At 38.9% G+C, this 19,041-nt stretch overlaps 1 protein-coding gene across 1 annotated transcript in view; it reads left to right on the forward strand.

The window, feature by feature from the left end:
• pappaa (pregnancy-associated plasma protein A, pappalysin 1a) overlaps window positions 1-19,041 on the forward strand; it is a 722,863-nt gene that overhangs the window by 612,655 nt on the left and 91,167 nt on the right. The window contains exons 18-19 of the mRNA XM_039762740.1: window positions 5,017-5,161; window positions 5,381-5,484. Coding sequence (XP_039618674.1) covers window positions 5,017-5,161; window positions 5,381-5,484 — 249 coding nt within the window. The remainder of the gene's footprint in view (window positions 1-5,016; window positions 5,162-5,380; window positions 5,485-19,041) is intronic.

Here is a 19,041-nt window from a genome sequence, read left to right on the forward strand (position 1 = left end):
TATATGAGGATTACCAGGGACAACCCCAGCCTTGGCACGACACACACCCACACACTACAGAGACAAAGAAAACGCACTGGGAACTTAAACGAAAAAAAGTAGAATGAAATTAAATTAACTCAATGAAAACAATAATACCACCCCTGATCCCTTCGGTGATATTACAATTAACAGAAACACGACAAACACGCAGTAAAGTCCATGTATGAAATGATCAGCGGTGAAGTTATGTCCAGTGATTTGTATGAAGCGCGGGAAATGGAAAAACACAGTCCTACCGGTAATTGCTGAAGTATGATGACCGATGAATGGTTCAGGAGCGCTCCTTCTTCCGTGAAAGCCAATGAATCCAGACAACGTCCTCAGTAACAGTAAACAGGTAGACAAATGATTCCAGACCCCAACAAACAACACAATCCAGGACACGAAGATGTAAAGCAGGAAAACGACAGGCAGTTCAACAGTTTTAACAAGCACCAAACAAACAAGAACAAAACTTTTTCTCCTCTTCGTCCCCTGCCCTCCTTTTGAACCCCTCTGGCCACCTTTGCCCCCAACATCCCTGCAAGGACTGCTGGGAGATGCAGTTCTAACCAATGGTAGCACTGCTACAACATAGAGAAGACCCAAGACACAGACCCTGGTCTCCTTACTACGAGGCAGCAGCGCTACCACTGCACCACCCAGTGAATGTAAAGGAAACGGAAAAAAAAAATCAATGAAAAATGAAATATATATAAAAAAAAGAAAAGAATTGATGAAAGCTGTATTGAATTTATCTCTCCAGTTTTCATAGCCATAATGAGGTTGAGCATCTATATGAATAGATTGTATTATTATTCTAATGAGGTTAATTCCATTAGATTCAGGACTGTGACAGAGGTGTGTAGCTCAGCCTACCGACATTAACTGTTCAGCAGAAGCTGAAGGAACATTACACAATGTGCTGCTCCACAACTAATGTCAGACCAAGCACATTAAAGTTAAACTGAACATCCAATTCAGTTCAAAATAACTTCATGTTGAGGATGCCATTTAGGGTAACAGGATGGATGCGCTTGTTGGGCTGACTGTCTTAGTGTCGTCATACTTGTTGTAAAATTTAGATTTTCTAGTTTTTGTATCTGCGGTGGGCTGGCACCCTGCCCAGGATTGGTTCCTGCCTTGTGCCCTGTGTTGGCTGGGTTTGGCTCCAGCAGACCCCCGTGACCCAGTATTCGGATTCAGCGGGTTTGAGAATGGATGGATGGATAGCTTTTGTACAGCTCTCTTAATTAAGAGCTTGCCTAGGCAACAAGTTCACGAGCAAAATACAAATTATAAACTTTACAAATATTACGAATTACATAACACACATGCAGACAGCATTAATGAATGATGTGAAAGGACTCTAATTTATGTCCATTAATATTATTATTATTATTGTGATAAAGCCAGTTGAAAACTGGGTGGAGGAAAACTTAAACTTCAATAAGTGGCATTCCTGAAGAGAATATACCTCTGGTGGGTCCACTGGGTGTTCTAACAAGAAGTCAAAAGACAAAATAAGATGCAGTCATAGCTCCGGGGGACCTTGGCCAACTGGCAACCAGCCTGTTCATGACCATTCTACAGAATGATAGAAGTTTCTGCTGGCCAGTCTAATGAATGAATCCTTCCATTCTTGGGTATCTCTGGTGGCTTTTCCCACTATACAAATTACTAATAAATGGAGATGGAACATGCACAGCTAATCAGTAGCTCTGATCCGACTGGTTAAATCGAAGAATCACCTCTCTCCTTCATTTATTGGTCAAGAGTCCACTCTTCATTTTAACTCTTTAAGGGCTGAATTTTTTTTTCCAAAAGCTCACTTTTCTGAAAAGCACAAAAGGCAATTGTTTCATACATACAGTAAATAAACATTAAACGCCTCTTGTTGTGCATGCTGTATTTGCTGTCAGTGCCTGTTCATGGTTTCTGGCAGCAGTGGCTGCTTGGGGCCAGCGGTGGCAGTCACAATGTGACGGCATCTGGTTTGCACCTTGTGTCATCGTAACTGGTGTTCCTCCTAGGCGAACGTTGCTGTAGGCACATCAGCTGCATGAACATGTTCAGCTCCACGATCAGCTGATGTTGGTACCTCACTTCCGTTTTCGATCTCCAATTCCTGATCACTTGCATCATATTTGGAATCTGAGAAGTCTGATTCAATGATGAGATAATTTTGCTTTGTTCATTCACTGTGGTCTGTTGCTAGATGTCGATGCCATTTTAAAGGTGCTTTGCTCTTCGCTACTCCAGTACACGCAGGGAATCGAGGTCAAATCACTGACCTTCTAGCAAAGAGAGTCAAACTAAAACATAACAGCGAGTTTTGTCACAGTTTACAGCTGATTACCGTCCCCTACCCCGAATTTCGACAAAAGTCAACATCCACCCTGAAAGAGTTAAAAAGACTTTCCCATGAGGGTTTACATTTCCTGTTTATATTCACACTGATCATTTCAGAAATAACTCTTTAATGATATTTTAGCAAAAAGCATGTGTTATGCGTGTTTTGAGCATATGCCTGGATAACTGACATATGGATTATGCAACATGAGATTTTTTTTTTTTCTTTTTTCCAATTGTCATTTTTCACATAATTTGCCAGTGTACTGCATCAGAACACTAGAGCAGTCCTGGTGAGAACAGACCAGTCAGCCCAACAAAGTTCTCCAGTCCTATCCACTTAGTTCTTCTAAAATAACATCGAGTTGAGTTTTGAAGGTCCATTAAGTCCTACTGTCTACCACACTACTTGGTCATTTATTCCAAGTGTCTGTGGTTCTCTGTGTTAAGAAAAAGTTCCTAATGTTTATGCAGAACTTACCCTCAGCAAGTTTCCAACTGTGCCCTCATCTTCTTGATGAACTCATTTTAATGTCACCGTCTTGATCCACTGGTCTAATTCCCTTCATTATTTTAAACACTTCAGCCAGGCCTCCTCTTCATCTTATTTTGCTTAAACTGTAAAGGCTCAACTGTTTTAATATTTCTATTTTAAGGTGGCCCGGGATTATGATGATTTTTCATAGGCTTCAGGGATTCTAGTGTTAAACTGTAAAGGCTCATCTCTTCAATTCTTTCCTCATAACTCGTCCCCCGTAGCCCTGGAGTCAGCCTAGGTGATCTTCTCTGGACTTGTTCTATTGCTGCTTTGTCCTTTTATAGCCCGGACACCAAAACTGCACCCAGTACTCCTGATGAGGCCTCACCAGTGTGTTATAAAGCTTGAGAAGACCTTCCTGTGACTTGTAATCCACATGTCAAGACGCTATATAACCTGACATCCTGTTAGCTTTCTAAATGGCTTCTGAACACTGTCTGGCACTTAATACGGTCAAGTCCACTGCGACTCCTAAATTTTTCTCAGTGGTGAACTTTCGGTTTTCAGACCACCCATTGTGTATTCAAACCTCACATTTTTACTTCCTATGTGTAATATTTTACATTTTACTGACATTAAATTTCATCTGCCACAAATCTGCCCAACCCTGTATACTGTTCAAGTCCCTCTGTGATGATTCAACAGATCTGAGATTATCTTCCAATTCACCTAACTTGGCATCATCTGCAAATTTAACCAGCTTGTTATTTATATTCCTGTTCATATCATTTATATATATTAAAAATAGCATTGGTCACTATTGGCTTTTATTATATCATACATTGTTGCTCTGCATTGTGCATGAAAAGATGAGATTAAATATTTTTATTGCTCATCACTACAGACACATCTATCTATTATATAAAAAAATCTTGGGTCGAGATGTGATCATCTCGGAGAGACACTACTTGCACGTCACGCCCTACTTACAAACAATTTCTCGGAGACACTTTAACATCAAACGAGACAAGGACGTGAGACAAAAGGACAGCTGCTGTACAGGCTTTTAAATGATCGACGCGCGGTGCATCATGCAGAACATGCAGCAAGGTAGCAGCTGATCCGTCTTTAGCGTGCGTTCAGCCCCCCCCTCACAACGCGAGCGGCAGAGATGCGAAGAGCAAAGTGAGTAGAGCGCACAGCCCATCTAGTTAAAAAAAAAAATCATCATAATTTTTGGTTGGAGGATCCCTTTAAGGGAGAGGATGACCCTGCATTTAGAGTGAAGGGAAGTTAATAAAAGTAAGGGTAGAGCTGCCCGTGTTTTGTTCTTTTTCTATTTTATCTTCTGTTTTGTTTTTCTTGGAAGAGCAGATTGAAAAGTATATATTTGGATTTTTTTTTTCTGCGTTTGCCAAACATTGGCTCACGTTGCATTATTATTATGGCGTAGCCTTTTTTGTTTCAAGCAAGGTCTTCTGTGTCTTCCTACCAACATGGATTCCATTCTTCAGGCACCCTGGTGGCACTTTGTTTAGTGCTGATGTGTCACAGAAGACTTGGTCACTCTCAATCTCACGCTCTCTCTGTATGGATTCTCTTCATCCCGTGTAGGCTTTCTTCAGGTTTCTTTCCACATGCTAGAGTGGCGCATGTTTGCTCTAATGGAGGCTTCAAAGTGTTAATGCATTACAGAGTGTTGAGCGTCTATTAGCTGACTGGTTGCTAGTGCAAAATTTGACAATAAAAAAAAGCAACTTCAGAAAATAAATTGATTAGTATACTGTATGGTGTTTCCTTCTGTCCTTGACTCGGTCAGCATGAGAAAATGCATTTTTTAAACATGGGTGTTCCATTATGAAGCTTTAACAGTGAGTTTTTTAATTGTTTCTGATTACCACAAATAAAAGTTATAGCAAAAAAATTAAAAATAAGATTCATCCATCCATTTTCCAACCCGTTGAATCCGAACACAGGGTCACGGGGGTCTGCTGGAGCCAATCCCAGCCAACACAGGGCACAAGGCAGGAACCAATCCCAGGCAGGGCACCAACCCACCGCATGAAAAATAAAATGTTGAGAAAAAGTTATAAATACATTGTTTCTTTGTTTCCCTTGATTATAACTGTTTATATAATTACATATTATTTTTGTAATACATTCAGGGTCCGAATAATGAGATCCGGTGCAGGAAGGATGGTAACTGGACTGGTTCCTTCCATGTCTGCAAGAATATAAAAGAAAAGTGTTTATCGCCACACGACTTGAACAGAAACATCAAACTTGAGTGCAACGAGGGATATGGCATTGGTACGTGCATCTTTTTTATTTAGGACATGGCAGTGTGTCTGTCTGTATGACAATGATGCCATCTTGCTGATGATCAGAAAGGAGAGCAGGCTGTTTAATGAATAGCTATTTATAGGTTTATTTCACATAATGCAGCTAACATTAAACAATCATTTAGGTGTAAAGATTACACTGTATTAACTGTTGTTAAATAATTCTTTTTGTCATCTTTTATTTTAGGGGCCAGGTGTACACCAACCTGCATTTATAACAACAGCAGTCCAGTGAGGCTTCTTAGTAACATCACTGTCATCGAGTACTGGATGAATCCACCGACTGTGCCGGTAAGCTGTGTTCCTTTGGTCCTCACATATGAGCTCTTCGAATCATAAAGTAGTCAGACCCCTTCACTTTATGCACAATTTATAGACTTCATTTTAAATGGATTAAATTGCCCATCAGTCTACACTTAATTATCCCTAATAATAAAGTGAAGATGTGTAAGCAAATTGATTAAAATTCAAATGGAAAAAGAAAAAACAGAAAATGCATCAATTTAAAATTAAAGGTATAACACAATAAATAGTGCAGAAATGGAAGGAGTCCGAATACTTTCTGAATCCATCGTATCAATCAAAACAAGCTCTGCAGAAAACAACAAAAAAATGATTTACAAAGATATCATACACAGATCAGGGAGCAAGGGGTCTTGAAATCACACTGTTTCCAATATTCTATCTATCTATCTATCTATCTATCTATCTATCTATCTATCTATCTATCTATCTATCTATCTATCTCTTATATAGTGCCTCTCATATCTATCTATCTATCTATCTATCTATCTATCTATCTATCTATCTATCTATCTATCTCTTATATAGTGCCTCTCATATCTATCTATCTATTATATAGTTCCATTCATATCTATCAAATTGTGCCTTTCATATCTATCTATCTATCTATCAAAAGTTCAAAGTGTTTTACAACATGAAGAAAGAAAGGTTTAATATATATATATATATATATATATATATATATATATATATATATATATATATATATATAAAATATAGATTAAATTAAATAAAATTAAGATTAGACAGTACTAAATAACAAAGAATAAAGTTAAGTACTGATGGCCAGGAGAACAGAAAAAAAGGCCTGGATGACTGGAGAAAAAAAAAATCTGCAGGGGTTCCAAGGCCATGAGACTGGGCATCTATCTATCTATCTATCTATCTATATTTATATAAATGGTCTATCTATCTATCTATCTATCTAGTGCATTTCCTATCTATCTATCTATCTATCTATCTATCTATCTATCTATCTATCTATCTATCTATCTATCTATCTATCTATCTATCTATCTATCTATCTATCTAGTGCATTTCCTATCTATCTATCTATCTATCTATCTATCTATCAGTCGGGACGACCACAGTTTGTGAGGCTCAAGGACGGTGTCTCTGGTGTAGATATGTGCACCACTGGAGCATCACAAGGAACAGTCCTGTCTCCTTTTTTCTACACTCTGTACACCTCTGACTTTAAATATATAACAGCAGGTCGTGTCACTTGCAGAAATTCTCAAACTATAAAAATAATAAAAATAATAATTTCAATAATCATTTTTTTATTATTAACAATAATAATAATAATCATACATTTTATTTATATAACACCTTTCCCATGCTCAAAGCACTTCACAAAGGCACAGAAAGAACAACAGGATGTATATAACATTGGATACAAATGTTTTCTGTATAGAACACTAAAACAGATAGGATATGCAAAGCAATAAATTGAATAAAGAGGACAAAACCAGAGTAAAATACTAAATTCAATACAAAAAGAAAAGCCTGAACAAATAACCTAATTTGTGACATAACACGCGCACACACACACACACACACACACAAATTATCCTGAGCATCTGGACAGAGAGGTAAAGTGAATGAAGGGTCAGAATGTCAGGTTAAATCAGATGCCTTCCTGAACAGATGAGTTTTAAGTTGTTTTTCTTTTAAAAGAATGAATGGAGTCAGCTGATCTCATTAGTTTTGGGAGGTTATTTCAAAGTCTGGGTGGTTTAGAGCTGACTGCCCTGTCACCCATAGGTTTCAAGTTAGCGTGGGGCACAACAAGACTGCCAGAATCAGATGACCTTAATGGGTGAACAGGAGCCTAGTGATGGAGACGGTCGCTGATGTAGTCCAGAGTGAGGCCCTTTAAAGCTCTGCAGGTTATTAACAGAATTTAATGTTTAATCCAGTAAGACACAGGGAGCCAGTGGAGGCGAAGCAGGATGGGAGTGATGTGTTTGCTGTTGCTGGTTCATGTAAGGAAGCTTGCAGCAGAGTTTTAAATCAACTAGATCTGTGATATAAGATTTGATGGGGCACCTAGATGATTTTGCACTTATGTGGCATTATTGATAAGAGGTATGAGAAAGAAGAGAGGAGTCAGGTGGAGAACTTTGTTTCGTAGGGCAGAAAGAATTGTCTGCAGCTTAACATCTGCAAAACCAAGGAACTGGTTATTGACTTCAGCTGGCAGGACAAATAAAAATATAACAAAGGGGCCCAGAAGAGGAGGGATGACCATAAACCCTTGGCTTGTATTATAAAGGGCAAACAAACAATATTTATAAATTGAAGATTTATTAAATAAAAAATAGATAAATACTGGGATGAGCTTTAACAAGCAAAAAGAAATAAATGGATTTGCCTAAAAGGGCAGTCAGCAGCAAACAAGCATAATAATATAATATATAATTCAGAACCCTTAAAAGAGGGTAACAAAGCAACAACAGTGCAAAGAAACGCTTGCACTTTGCGAGTTGCCATGCTTCAGGAATTCTCATTCAAATGGACACTTTTAGTTGTGTAAAGTAATTAACAGTTTCTTTACATTTCGATTTAATTACTATTGATAATAAAACCGTTGCTTTCTGATACATTTCTTTCCATTTTTATCAAGTTTTGCTTAAGTGTATTATTTATCATATATGCAAAGACCTACACTGTAGCATCCTGGTAATAAGTGGTCCAGCAGTCAAGGTGTTAAATGAAACAATTTTAGATATTTCAAAGTCTCTTATAGTACAGCGGGCTATAATAATGTTGGGTGTATAGACTGTTATATACACTACAGACAAAATAAAGCCTGCAGCCTGCTATTCTTTCTTATTTGTAGCAATTAATGCTCAGACAAACAAAAAAAAAATCAATTCATGGTGGAAAGGTCAAAATGTTAAAGGAACTGTGCCACAATGAGATCAATAGTCCTTCTGTTGCTCTGTCGCCTTTTGTTTGGATGTATTGCCTCAGTTTAATTGTGTTCATTGATAAGGGTTTACGCTAGATAACTGTTAAATAAGATGTGTTAGATCCATACAACAATTTGTTTAATTTGCTTTGAGGTTAAGATACATTAATTTACAAATGTCCAAAGCTTGATGTTTTTCTTTATATGCTTTGTCAAAAACAAAAGGCTTCTTTCCTGTTGTCTGATCAGAAATATAGTCCCAGCTATAAAGAGAGTAGACAAAATAAAGTTCTATCTATCTATCTATCTATCTATCTATCTATCTATCTATCTATCTATCTATCTATCTATCTATCTCTCTATTGTTATGGGCAGCCGTGGCCATTACCCAGCCGGGATGGAAGGACTGTTGTAGAGAGAATCCATAGGGCTACACTAGAGGGTAGCACTCCTGGGCAGCTATGGCACCACAGATTCCCACAGTGCACATTGGGAGTTGGAGTTTGGTGCATCACTGTTGGTTCCCGTGGGGGCCGCCAGGGGGAGCTGCAGAGCTTTACACTGGGCTTACACGACACCTGACAGTGATTCCTGGTAATGCTGATGAGCCACTGGGAGCACTCCCAGGAGCTACCAAAAGGAGCCGACTCGCTCCATTCTGGGAACCAGAGTTGGAAGGAGGAAGATGAAGCTTGCCAGAGAGAGCGTGGAGGCAGAAGGACTGAGAGTGACTCAAAGGAGAAGGAATGGACTGTGTCTCATATACCTTGGTGCTGTACTGTGCTGTGCTCTGGGGAGTGAGGAAAAAATGACTCCCCAGCTCTGAATAAAGAGGTGTTGTGTATATAGTGCCTTCCTTATCTATCTATCTATCTATCTATCTATCTATCTATCTATCTATCTATCTATCTATCTATCTATCTATCTATCTAAAAAACAGACACATGGAATAAACAACCAAGTAATGCGGTAGGGAGAAGGACTTTAGATACCTTCACATCTCAACCTGATTTTATTTTGGATGATCTAGGTGAAAACGACTGTCAAGATTTGTTTGACTGAATGTCCTTTTCTCATTTTATTGATCTACTAAAGACAAAAGTGTATATGTGCTCACCTGACTAAACCAATATTGTATCATGGGCTGACTGTCGACCTGACGATGATGCTGTCCATCCATTTGTCCATCTCTGTCACTCCCCCTGTCTATGTGTAATCTGATGGGAGAACAAACCAATTCAAGAAAGGCAGACTCAGGGTCACGATGGGCAGGTGAAGTAGGATGCCATTGATGGTGATGTCTTATCTCTCACTTCTCCTCTTGATGATGGGTCCACTATTGTTAGAAGTGATGAACACCTTCAATTATGGTCCATCTCCAATGTGCACAATCTCCATCAAGTGTCAATCAAACTGCCTCTGTGGAATGGAGCAGGAATTGAAATTTGGACTCCAGGTAGTCCTTCCAGCTTTTCTTAGGGCCACCCTGAGATCAGGATCCTTTCAGCAACCATCCGGTGATTTTGGTTACACTTGCATGCAGCTATATGCAGAAGAGGTTTTGTCGGAGGCCTCAATCTCCTCAGTCACAGAAGCATCGCTAAATATCATGCTACTGAGGTAGAGGAAGAATTGCATGTTCCCCATTGTCTTGTTGCCAACCTTGATGTCCATTAGAGGATCTGTGTGTTGGAAGGTAGTCTGAAAGGTCAGGCGATGATTTCCTGGCCCCTCCAGAAATAGCCGGAGTGTAAGACTCTAAAAGAATTTCCCATCTACAAGGGACGTTCAAAAAATTTCCGCACTTTCCTATTTTCGTTGGAAACGATGAAGGTGGGAGGAGTAGTAATTTGGCATTAAAAACTTAGTATAATGCTGGGAAAATGACATCGCAAAGGAAGGTGACCTTAAGGTAAGGTAGATATAGAGATTTATATATATATATATATATAGATAGATAGATAGATAGATATGACAACAACACTCATATCAATGACAAAACAATTACATTAACAATCATGTTATGTTACTTTTAAAATTCTCCGCTGCGAAGTGCGGGTATTCTGCTAGTTGTACATAAAGTGTTCGCTTTAAGGAAGCTGGCACAGCTGTCCCTCATTGAGGTTCCACCGATCGTTTGGCATAGCTGCACTCACTGGGTTTAAAAAGGGTTCTCAGAGTGAGATGAAGAGAGATCGAGATAGAAAGGGGAAAGATCACTGGTGCGTTGTTATCTCTCCATTATTCACTCATGTTTGCCTCTCTTAAATATCATTGTAGCTGAACCTCTCGATGGTTGTATAGCATCTACTATCTCACAATAACTGGTTACTTGCAGAAAAATTTACATGTTGTGAGGTTTTTGAACTCTGTTAGGAACCCCCTCCTACCCAACAGAACGACATGCCGAAGTGCAACTGCCACGTCTGTGGAGGGCTGCTTGTCCATTGACGAGGCAACCACATGTTTGCAGCACAGCACCGTGGAAACAACTACAAGCCAATCGAGATTGTGATATTCATGCCTGTCGCTGATGGGTGATGCAAGCAACATTATAACTGCAGGGAACAGGATTACTTGGCCACTAACCTGGTCAAAACCCTGCCTGACTGCTGTGTCTGTGTATAGGAGAGTGGTAGAACCTGCTACAATAAATAACCGTGCTGTTCCTGTTTCAATCTAAATAAAGCTGGTGTTGCTAAAGTACTGTGACTCAGCCTCATGTTTTTGGGGTGCAAGACAGGGACTCACACGTCACAGTATGTTGATCGAGTTTCTCAGAGACCCATATCCTGGTTTACATGTCATCTTAGAAACTAGGTCTAGGTGAATAACCAGATTACTAAAGCACTCGTTAACGCACTCAATAGAAAAAGAAAAAAATCAGAATAACAATGAAAGACATGATTCTGTATCTCAAAGAAAAATTAAAGAATCAGTAGTAGCAGTAGCCATTGTACATACCGAGTATGGTCATGATAGCTTGACAGCCTGTGTATGTGCCACCAACGTCTAGTTATTATATTTGATGATGTATGTCAGGTTCTGCCAAAGAAGACAAAGCAAATGACATTATGGCCGCTGTACTATTTGACAATATGATGAAAAGCATCTAAGCAGACTTCCTGTAGTTTTACTTGATTAAGTTACATGAATATGAAAGCATTGTGATAAATCGTTTCAAAAGTGTAACCCAAGAATTGTGAAATGTGTACTCCCCTGCGCTTTAGCCACTTGATAAATGATAGTCCTCCACTAGGAAGAAGTCTCAGCCGTTCTACATTCAAATGTGCTTGTTGTGACGTTCTCTTCTTTAAAGAAAATATTATCTAATAAATTAAAACAAAGCGATGACATTGCAACATTAATAATATTCATAACTAGGTTCTGTTATGCTCTATACATATTTTTAAAATATTGCTCATTTTGACCAGTGCTTAAAACGAAAGAGAAATCTTTTCCAATATAAAAACAGAATTAGTGACCTTAGTAACATTTCTCTCCACTGTATTATAAACATCAGGCTGCTTCAACCCAAGCGTAACTCATTGCTGTGATCAGACCTGACGCTTGTGGGAGAAATCCTGTATTGCTCAAAGGGTGATCTTTTATCACTCATGAGACAAGATGTTCTCATTTATGTTTCATTTAAGAATTTGCTTTGTCACAGATGTTTTGTTTTTAATTCCTTAGGAGACATACAGTAGCTTTAGACAAAAAGGAGATACAACTAAGGTAAAAGGAGTTGAACTGAGAATTTGGTTTGAAAGGCATGTTATACAGTATTTTGTGAGATTTCTTTCCAGTCTTCTTTTAATCTCTTTGAAAACTTCATATTGTTTATTTATTTTATGTTATCCAAGGTGACTTACAACATCTGGAATAGGATGTGGACCACCAGGGGGCACACCGCCTCCCAATCCCAACACAAACAGGTGTGGGACACAAGTTCAAGGCACACACGTTTTTTTATTTTTTTCTTTTTCCCTCGTGGGAAACGCTTTCCCCCGTTTCCCACAAGCACAACACAGTTCAGCACAACAAAAACAGAATACTCTTCTTCTTTCTTTCCTCCTCCACTCCTCCTGGCAAGCTTTGTCTTCTCTCACCTGACTCTGGCTCCAGGAGTAGTGGCTGCTGGCTCAGAAGTGCTCCAGGTGCTCATTGGTATTTCTGCATTTCTGGAAGCACGGGTGTGGTGGAAGAACTGCACTTAAGGGCTCAGCAGCAGATGCAGCACCCTCTGGCAGTGCCAACAGAACCCAAAAGGACTGCATCAAACTCCAGCTTCCATGGAGCCCTGTGGGAGTCCAAGGCACCACTGCAACCCAGGGGGCCTGCCACCTAGTGCTTCAGGGGAAGTAATGCTCTGGGTATGCTCCCTCCCCCAGTGTTAGGGTTAGGGTACAGGCACATGAAGTGGCTTTCTTGAGGTGAGAGAGAGGATGTGCAGCATTGTTTATACTGGCACTGAGTTTTGTTGTCATTCTCTTGTCCACTACGACCTCCAGTGAGTCCAAAGTGTGTCCCATAACTGAGCCTGTCCTTTTAATTAACTTGTTGATTCGGTGGGCCTCTCTTGAAGTGATGTTACCAGCCTGCCACACCACAGCGTAGGAAATCACACTGGCCACCACAGAGTAGTAGGACATCTAGAGGATGTCACTTTCCGCATTAAAGCAGCACAGCCTACTAAGGAAACACAGCCTGCTCTGCTGTTACTTCTGTATTTCCTCTATGCATTTATCTAATCAGCTAATCTTGTGACAGCTGTGCAATGCACCAAATCCTGCACAGACAGGCCAAGAACTTCAGCTAACATTCACATCAAACACCAGAATGGGGGAAAAACTGTGGTTTCAGTGATTTCGACCGAGGCATGATTGTTGGTGCTAACAAGAATATGAGAAAAGAAAAAAGAGCAACTAATTAAATGAGGTCAATTAGAGGAAAAACAGCACACTGATTATGAAGCCGAATGGAACACAAACCTGCAGCCACTTGCACTTGGGTGCAGACTACAAAAAAAAAAGTTAAAGCTGGTGGTTTTACCTTTGAAGTGATGCATGACCAGTAAAGTAAAATACACTCAATGAATGTCTTGGCAAATCAATCAAAAACCATATAGATGATGATGGACTTCTTCCAGAACAGAATTTTCCCTGCTTTGACACTAAATTCTGAAATAGAAAGTGCCGGATAGTTACAACATACTGATAAAACACAAAATTACTAAAATTTTTGAAAAAAGAAAGGTAATATTCACAATTTTGCCTGCTATTCTTTTCACTTTTGTTTAATTATTTTAACAATGGTCTTCTCATAAATGCTTCCACATACACAAAGCCATATTGTGTACTGTAGTGGGGGGGATTGGAATCACTTAAATTCCATGGGGCCTTCCTCTTGCATCATTAGTTTTCCCCTTGCAGGGATAAACAATTTCACTTTAAGCCATAATGCCCTGCATACACAGTTCTTATATTTTTCAGTTTCTCCTGGCCGTTTACATGCACTCACACTGAGAAGCAGGTGGAACATACCGGGCTTGACTACAAACAGTGGAAAATGTGAAATGGTCGGAAAGAAAAACAGCCTCATACAGATAGTATAAAAGTCTTTTTAATAAATGTCAGGTAAGGCAAAAAGAGTAGCGGTCTTTACAGGAACTGTAAAAACAAGCTGAGGTTCCCAACCAGACGGACCAAATTAGCCCTCTTGTAAACATCAAATGGGTAGCAGTGCAACACTGAATACTAATTCTTTTATGGATTTTATGTATGCACTACATACAATTTTCTAGTCTTTTTCAACTCCTTTGGTATTTAAGAACATAGTTAAGTACATATATATTTAAACATGTGTGTTTATATGTACATATATCTGTTTACTGTATAGTGCCTTTTCTATCTATCTATCTATCTATCTATCTATCTATCTAGAAAAACAGAAACATGGAATAAATAACCAAATAATGCGGTAGGGAGGAGGACTTTAGAGACCTTCACATCTCAACCTGATTTTATTTTGGAAGGTCTAGATGAAAACAACTGTCAAGATTTGTTTGACTGAATGTCCATTTCTCATCAAATATTTTTAATGTTCTACTAAAGACAACAGTATATATGTGCTCACCTGACTGGAGCTATATCGTATCATGGCTGTGTGTCAATCTGACGATGATGCTGTCCATCCATTTGTCCATCTCTGTCACTCCCCCTCCTGTGTGTATGCTGATGGAAGAGCAGCCCACTTCAGGAAAGGCATTCTCAGGGGCACGGTGAGCAGGGGAATTGTACCCCCAAGTGAAGTAGGTTGCCATTGATGGTGATGTCTTACCACTCTCTTCTCCCCTTAGATTTATTTATCATATAGTGCGTTCCTTATCTATCTATCTATCTATCTATCTATCTATCTATCTATCTATCTATCTATCTATCTATCTATCTATTTATCATATAGTGCCTTTCTTATCTATCTATCTATCTATCTATCTATCTATCTATCTATCTATCTATCTATCTATCTATCTATCTATCTATCTATCTATCTATGTATCATATAGTGCTTTTGATATCTATATATTTATCAAATTGTGCCTTTCGTATCTATTTATTATATATTGCTTTTAATATCTATCTATCATATACGGTAGTGCCTTTCCTATCTATCTATCCATCTATCTATCTATGAGAAATATTTGTATGCTTCTTTATGATAAGAAGTAAGGCTCAAGTTTTTAACGTCCAGCTTGTTTCCACATGTGGCGGGTGCAGTTCAGTTCATCATTTTTAACTTTGTCGCATTTCATTTGAATTCCTTTCCTCCATTTTCTCAATGGCCTCCTTAAAGGTCAGGATTACCAGAAGCCAACATATGCAATCTACAGTAGCACCCACATTTCCACACGGGTCACGCCAAATATGAAAAGTAAAATGAATGAATGACAGAGCTCTCAATATTTAAGTGAGACAGACATTTTTTTCATTTGAGGTAAATATTTATAACGTTGCTCATCCAAGTTAGTAGTGATGCAGTAGTTAGCACTTCTGCCTTAATGGTTGTCATGGGTTTGAATGCCAACCAGCATCCTGAGTCTTTGGAGGTTGTATGTTCTCTCCTCCTTCCTGCTGTGCAGGTTGGACTGATCCTTACAAGTAAGTGGAGATGTGTGTGTTAGTAGTGTCACCTTTGATGAACTCCACATTGTCTGGAGTTCATTCTATTCTTACAGATGATGTGGTCAACATCACTTGAATCTTAATACTGTTTTTTATTTGATTCCATTCAGCATATGTTAATAGATGATTGTGCCATTTAATGATACCCACAATCCAACATGCATACCTGGCTATCCTGTTTAAATCTCTCTGTCCGTTCTCCTTCTGTCTGGAAAACAGCTCAGTTAGTTAAGGCCGGGACCATTGACTGTATTTATTCACAAAATTCACACCTTAACCTGACTTTTGCAATGAATGATTTATTTGAGTTTCCTCAAGTCATATTTGTTGTTGTTGATGTTGTTATGATAATAATGCATTTTCCATTACTATTAGACAATAATTTGCACTTTAGAACTCAGTTACCATGCACCACAGGAGTATATGTATTCATAGAAAAAAGGTTAAAGGTTATTCGCATGCCAAAAAGGAGAGAAGGTTAAAGACACAACATTTCAGCTGTTAGAGCCTTCATCAGGTGTGTAACAGCAAAGAGATGAGCAGGTAAGTTAAAGTGTAGGGAACAAAGTCTGGGTAGATGAAAAGTGAAGAGGTCAGAGGCAGAAGGGAGAGATTAAAAAGTTAGCCAGTCATTAAGACCTGGAGAAATACGATGTGATCCTAGACTGAGAATGAGCTTAACGTCTTCTGTTTTTTCCTTTGAAAAATGTCTTTGAAGCCCTGTGAAAGAACATGAACAGAGAGTTCAGTGTGGTTGTGTTCGAGGGATGTGAAATGGTCTACTAGTGGTCTTCCTGTTTTGCCGATCTAGATGGCTAGTCACTTCTTACAAGATGTGCAGTAGGTAAGATTTTTAAACAGACAAGTGCCCTCCTGTTTAATATTGAATTTGTCAGAGGGACCAGATGCAAGGCTATTGTTGGTGACAAGTTACACACAGCAGTGTTATGATTTATGTATATTTGTTTGTGTCTTTTATTATTACACTATTATTAAACTGTAATTTGAATATGGAGAGTTTGAATACCAAGATTTCTAAATTTGAAGTCAATTTTGGTGTACATTACTTCTATCAAAAGTTCAGTTTTCATTTTTGCCACCATTTTAAGTTATGGTGCTTCATTCATTGACTTAGAAACCATTCCCAGAATTCTTAGTGATGCGCTCGTTTGTGACATCACTCGGAAGACGATATAAATATCGTACAAATTCGTCCTTCAGTATCCACGCTTAACAGATAAATCTCCTAACTGCTTTGTGAAAAAGAATCTTATTTTTTATTATTCCTGGTTAATTAGGGTTAGGTTTAGGGTTAGGGTTGCTTTGAACATTTACTTTAATTTTTTTTTCTTGATCACACTCTAGTTTTGGGGACAATTCAATTTTGTTTTTGGTATTGATTTTTGCCTGACTTGGCTTGCTCCTGAATCTCCGAGTCATTATCATTTTTTTTTATTAACTGTCGCTAAATCGGTTTAAGCAGCTCTTATTAAAGCTCAAAGTGCCTGGTGGGGAATGTGGGTCTCCTATGTAGAGTGAGCTACAGATAAGATGTCTGTGTACGTTAGGTGGTCGACTGAAGGAGATCAAGGGATGGTTAATGGAAAAGACTCCTGTGGAAGATCCAGTCTGCAAAATTAGGACATTTTCTTCAGTGACCTGTAGGAGAGAGAAAGAGTGATAGGGTGGTATGGGAGGACCAGCAGGATGTAGCTTTCATTATTGGGGTTCCTCTTAGAGTGGTGGTTATGGAATCTAGTCCTGGTTGGATTGAGGGCCCTGCCCACAAAATGAGAAGGCTATCCTCCATCAATGAAGAAGCTCCTCATTCTGAGTGCTTCATTACAGAAGTCAACCTCATTACTGAGGAGACGAAATGTAAGGAACTGTGAAAGAGGCAGAGAATTTTTAGCATGCCATGGATTGAAGGAGCGGTAGAGAAGGTAACTATATGAGTCAACTGTCTTGTAATAGACAGTCCAAGTCCTGGAATGCTGTCAGAAATATCTAAAATGGTAGAATTGTGGTAGAAATGCTGTAAATGTGATGTAAACTAGTAAAATCATTAATGAATTCCTGTAGCTGGTTTCTGAAACAAGAGGCAGCACCGACACAAACGTCAAAATGTCTTTTGTATAGGCCTGGTACAATGCTTGGGTAGGAAGAAAAGAAATGCTCTTCTACTAAGCCACCAAAGATATTGGCATACGTACAGTAGGTCCCATTCCAGCTAAGTCCTATTCTACACATACAATATACATGTGTGTGTGTGCATTTGTGTGGATATAAATATTGTCAAGCTTGGGTTACAGAGTTGCACAGGAGACTGGTAAAAGGGATCAGGTTTCCAAGATACAAAATCTTTACTGCTGAACTGGCAGGTAAAGATACAAGACTTTATTCAGAAGGAGATTATCATCAGCAGATAAGCACACAGGTTGCAGCTGTCAAACATAGCAGTCTAGCACCCATCCCCAGATTAAAGTCTTCTTCATCAAGCGGGTTCAGCAGCTTAGAAGCAGCAACTGGAGCAGACGCAGACTGAGGGAGCGAGAAAAGCAGAGTGAGCCATTAGGTTGGCCAGGGCTCAGTCTTTTAAATGTTCTAAATCTTGTGTGAGAGAAACATGTTGCGCCGTAAGCCTGCAAGCTGGCATCTGATCCCGCAAGGGGGGTGGGTAAGAGTGTGTTTGTTTTGTCATTGAAAAACTGCTTAAGAGGGAGTTTCTGAAGGGGAGATGTGTTTACTTTGCCATAGGTTTACTGTTTAACAGAGAGACAGCTCGCAGTTAAGAGCATAAGAGTGTACCGCTAGCAGCGCTATGTGGGAGGAAAAATGGATCAGGGGAACTACTAAACTGCACACACGTGACGTTCACCAGTGTTATGAGCCGCTAACTGGCGGTGACACTCGTCTCAATATATATATAGATTTTGCACTTCAATAAATTATTAAAAAATATATACATATATTATTATTGTGTGTTGTCACTTTTTAAAGTAATCTCCCTATTAGTAAACTGCACAGTTGTCCTAACATTCCTGTCACTTTTTAGAAGCAAAGCTGGAGGTCTTTAATTGTGATCTGTCTAAAGATAATTCTAGATTGGTGGCAATACCATCAAAGCTCCTTCCTTTCAGCTTCATTTTGACTTTTGAGAACCAACTTAAAATTACAACAGATGCCTAGCCTTGTTTCTGATCTGCCTATATTTCTTAATAGTGAAATTGTAAATAACAAAAAACTGCACTCCACACCTGCAAAGGTTTTCAGTCAAAATGTCTAAACACGGTTCTTTTGAATTTTTTTCTTTCACCTTAGCAAACACATTGCCATTGAATTTTAGGTGTAATCCAATCTGTGGGTCATGTTTCACTTGATCTCAGCAATGAGAATGTTTATCTGCTGATAAATGATGGCCTTAGTTTAGCAGTCATCACCAAATGT

Source organism: Polypterus senegalus, chromosome 9 (genome assembly GCF_016835505.1).
Source record: "Polypterus senegalus isolate Bchr_013 chromosome 9, ASM1683550v1, whole genome shotgun sequence".
NCBI lineage: Eukaryota > Metazoa > Chordata > Cladistia > Polypteriformes > Polypteridae > Polypterus > Polypterus senegalus.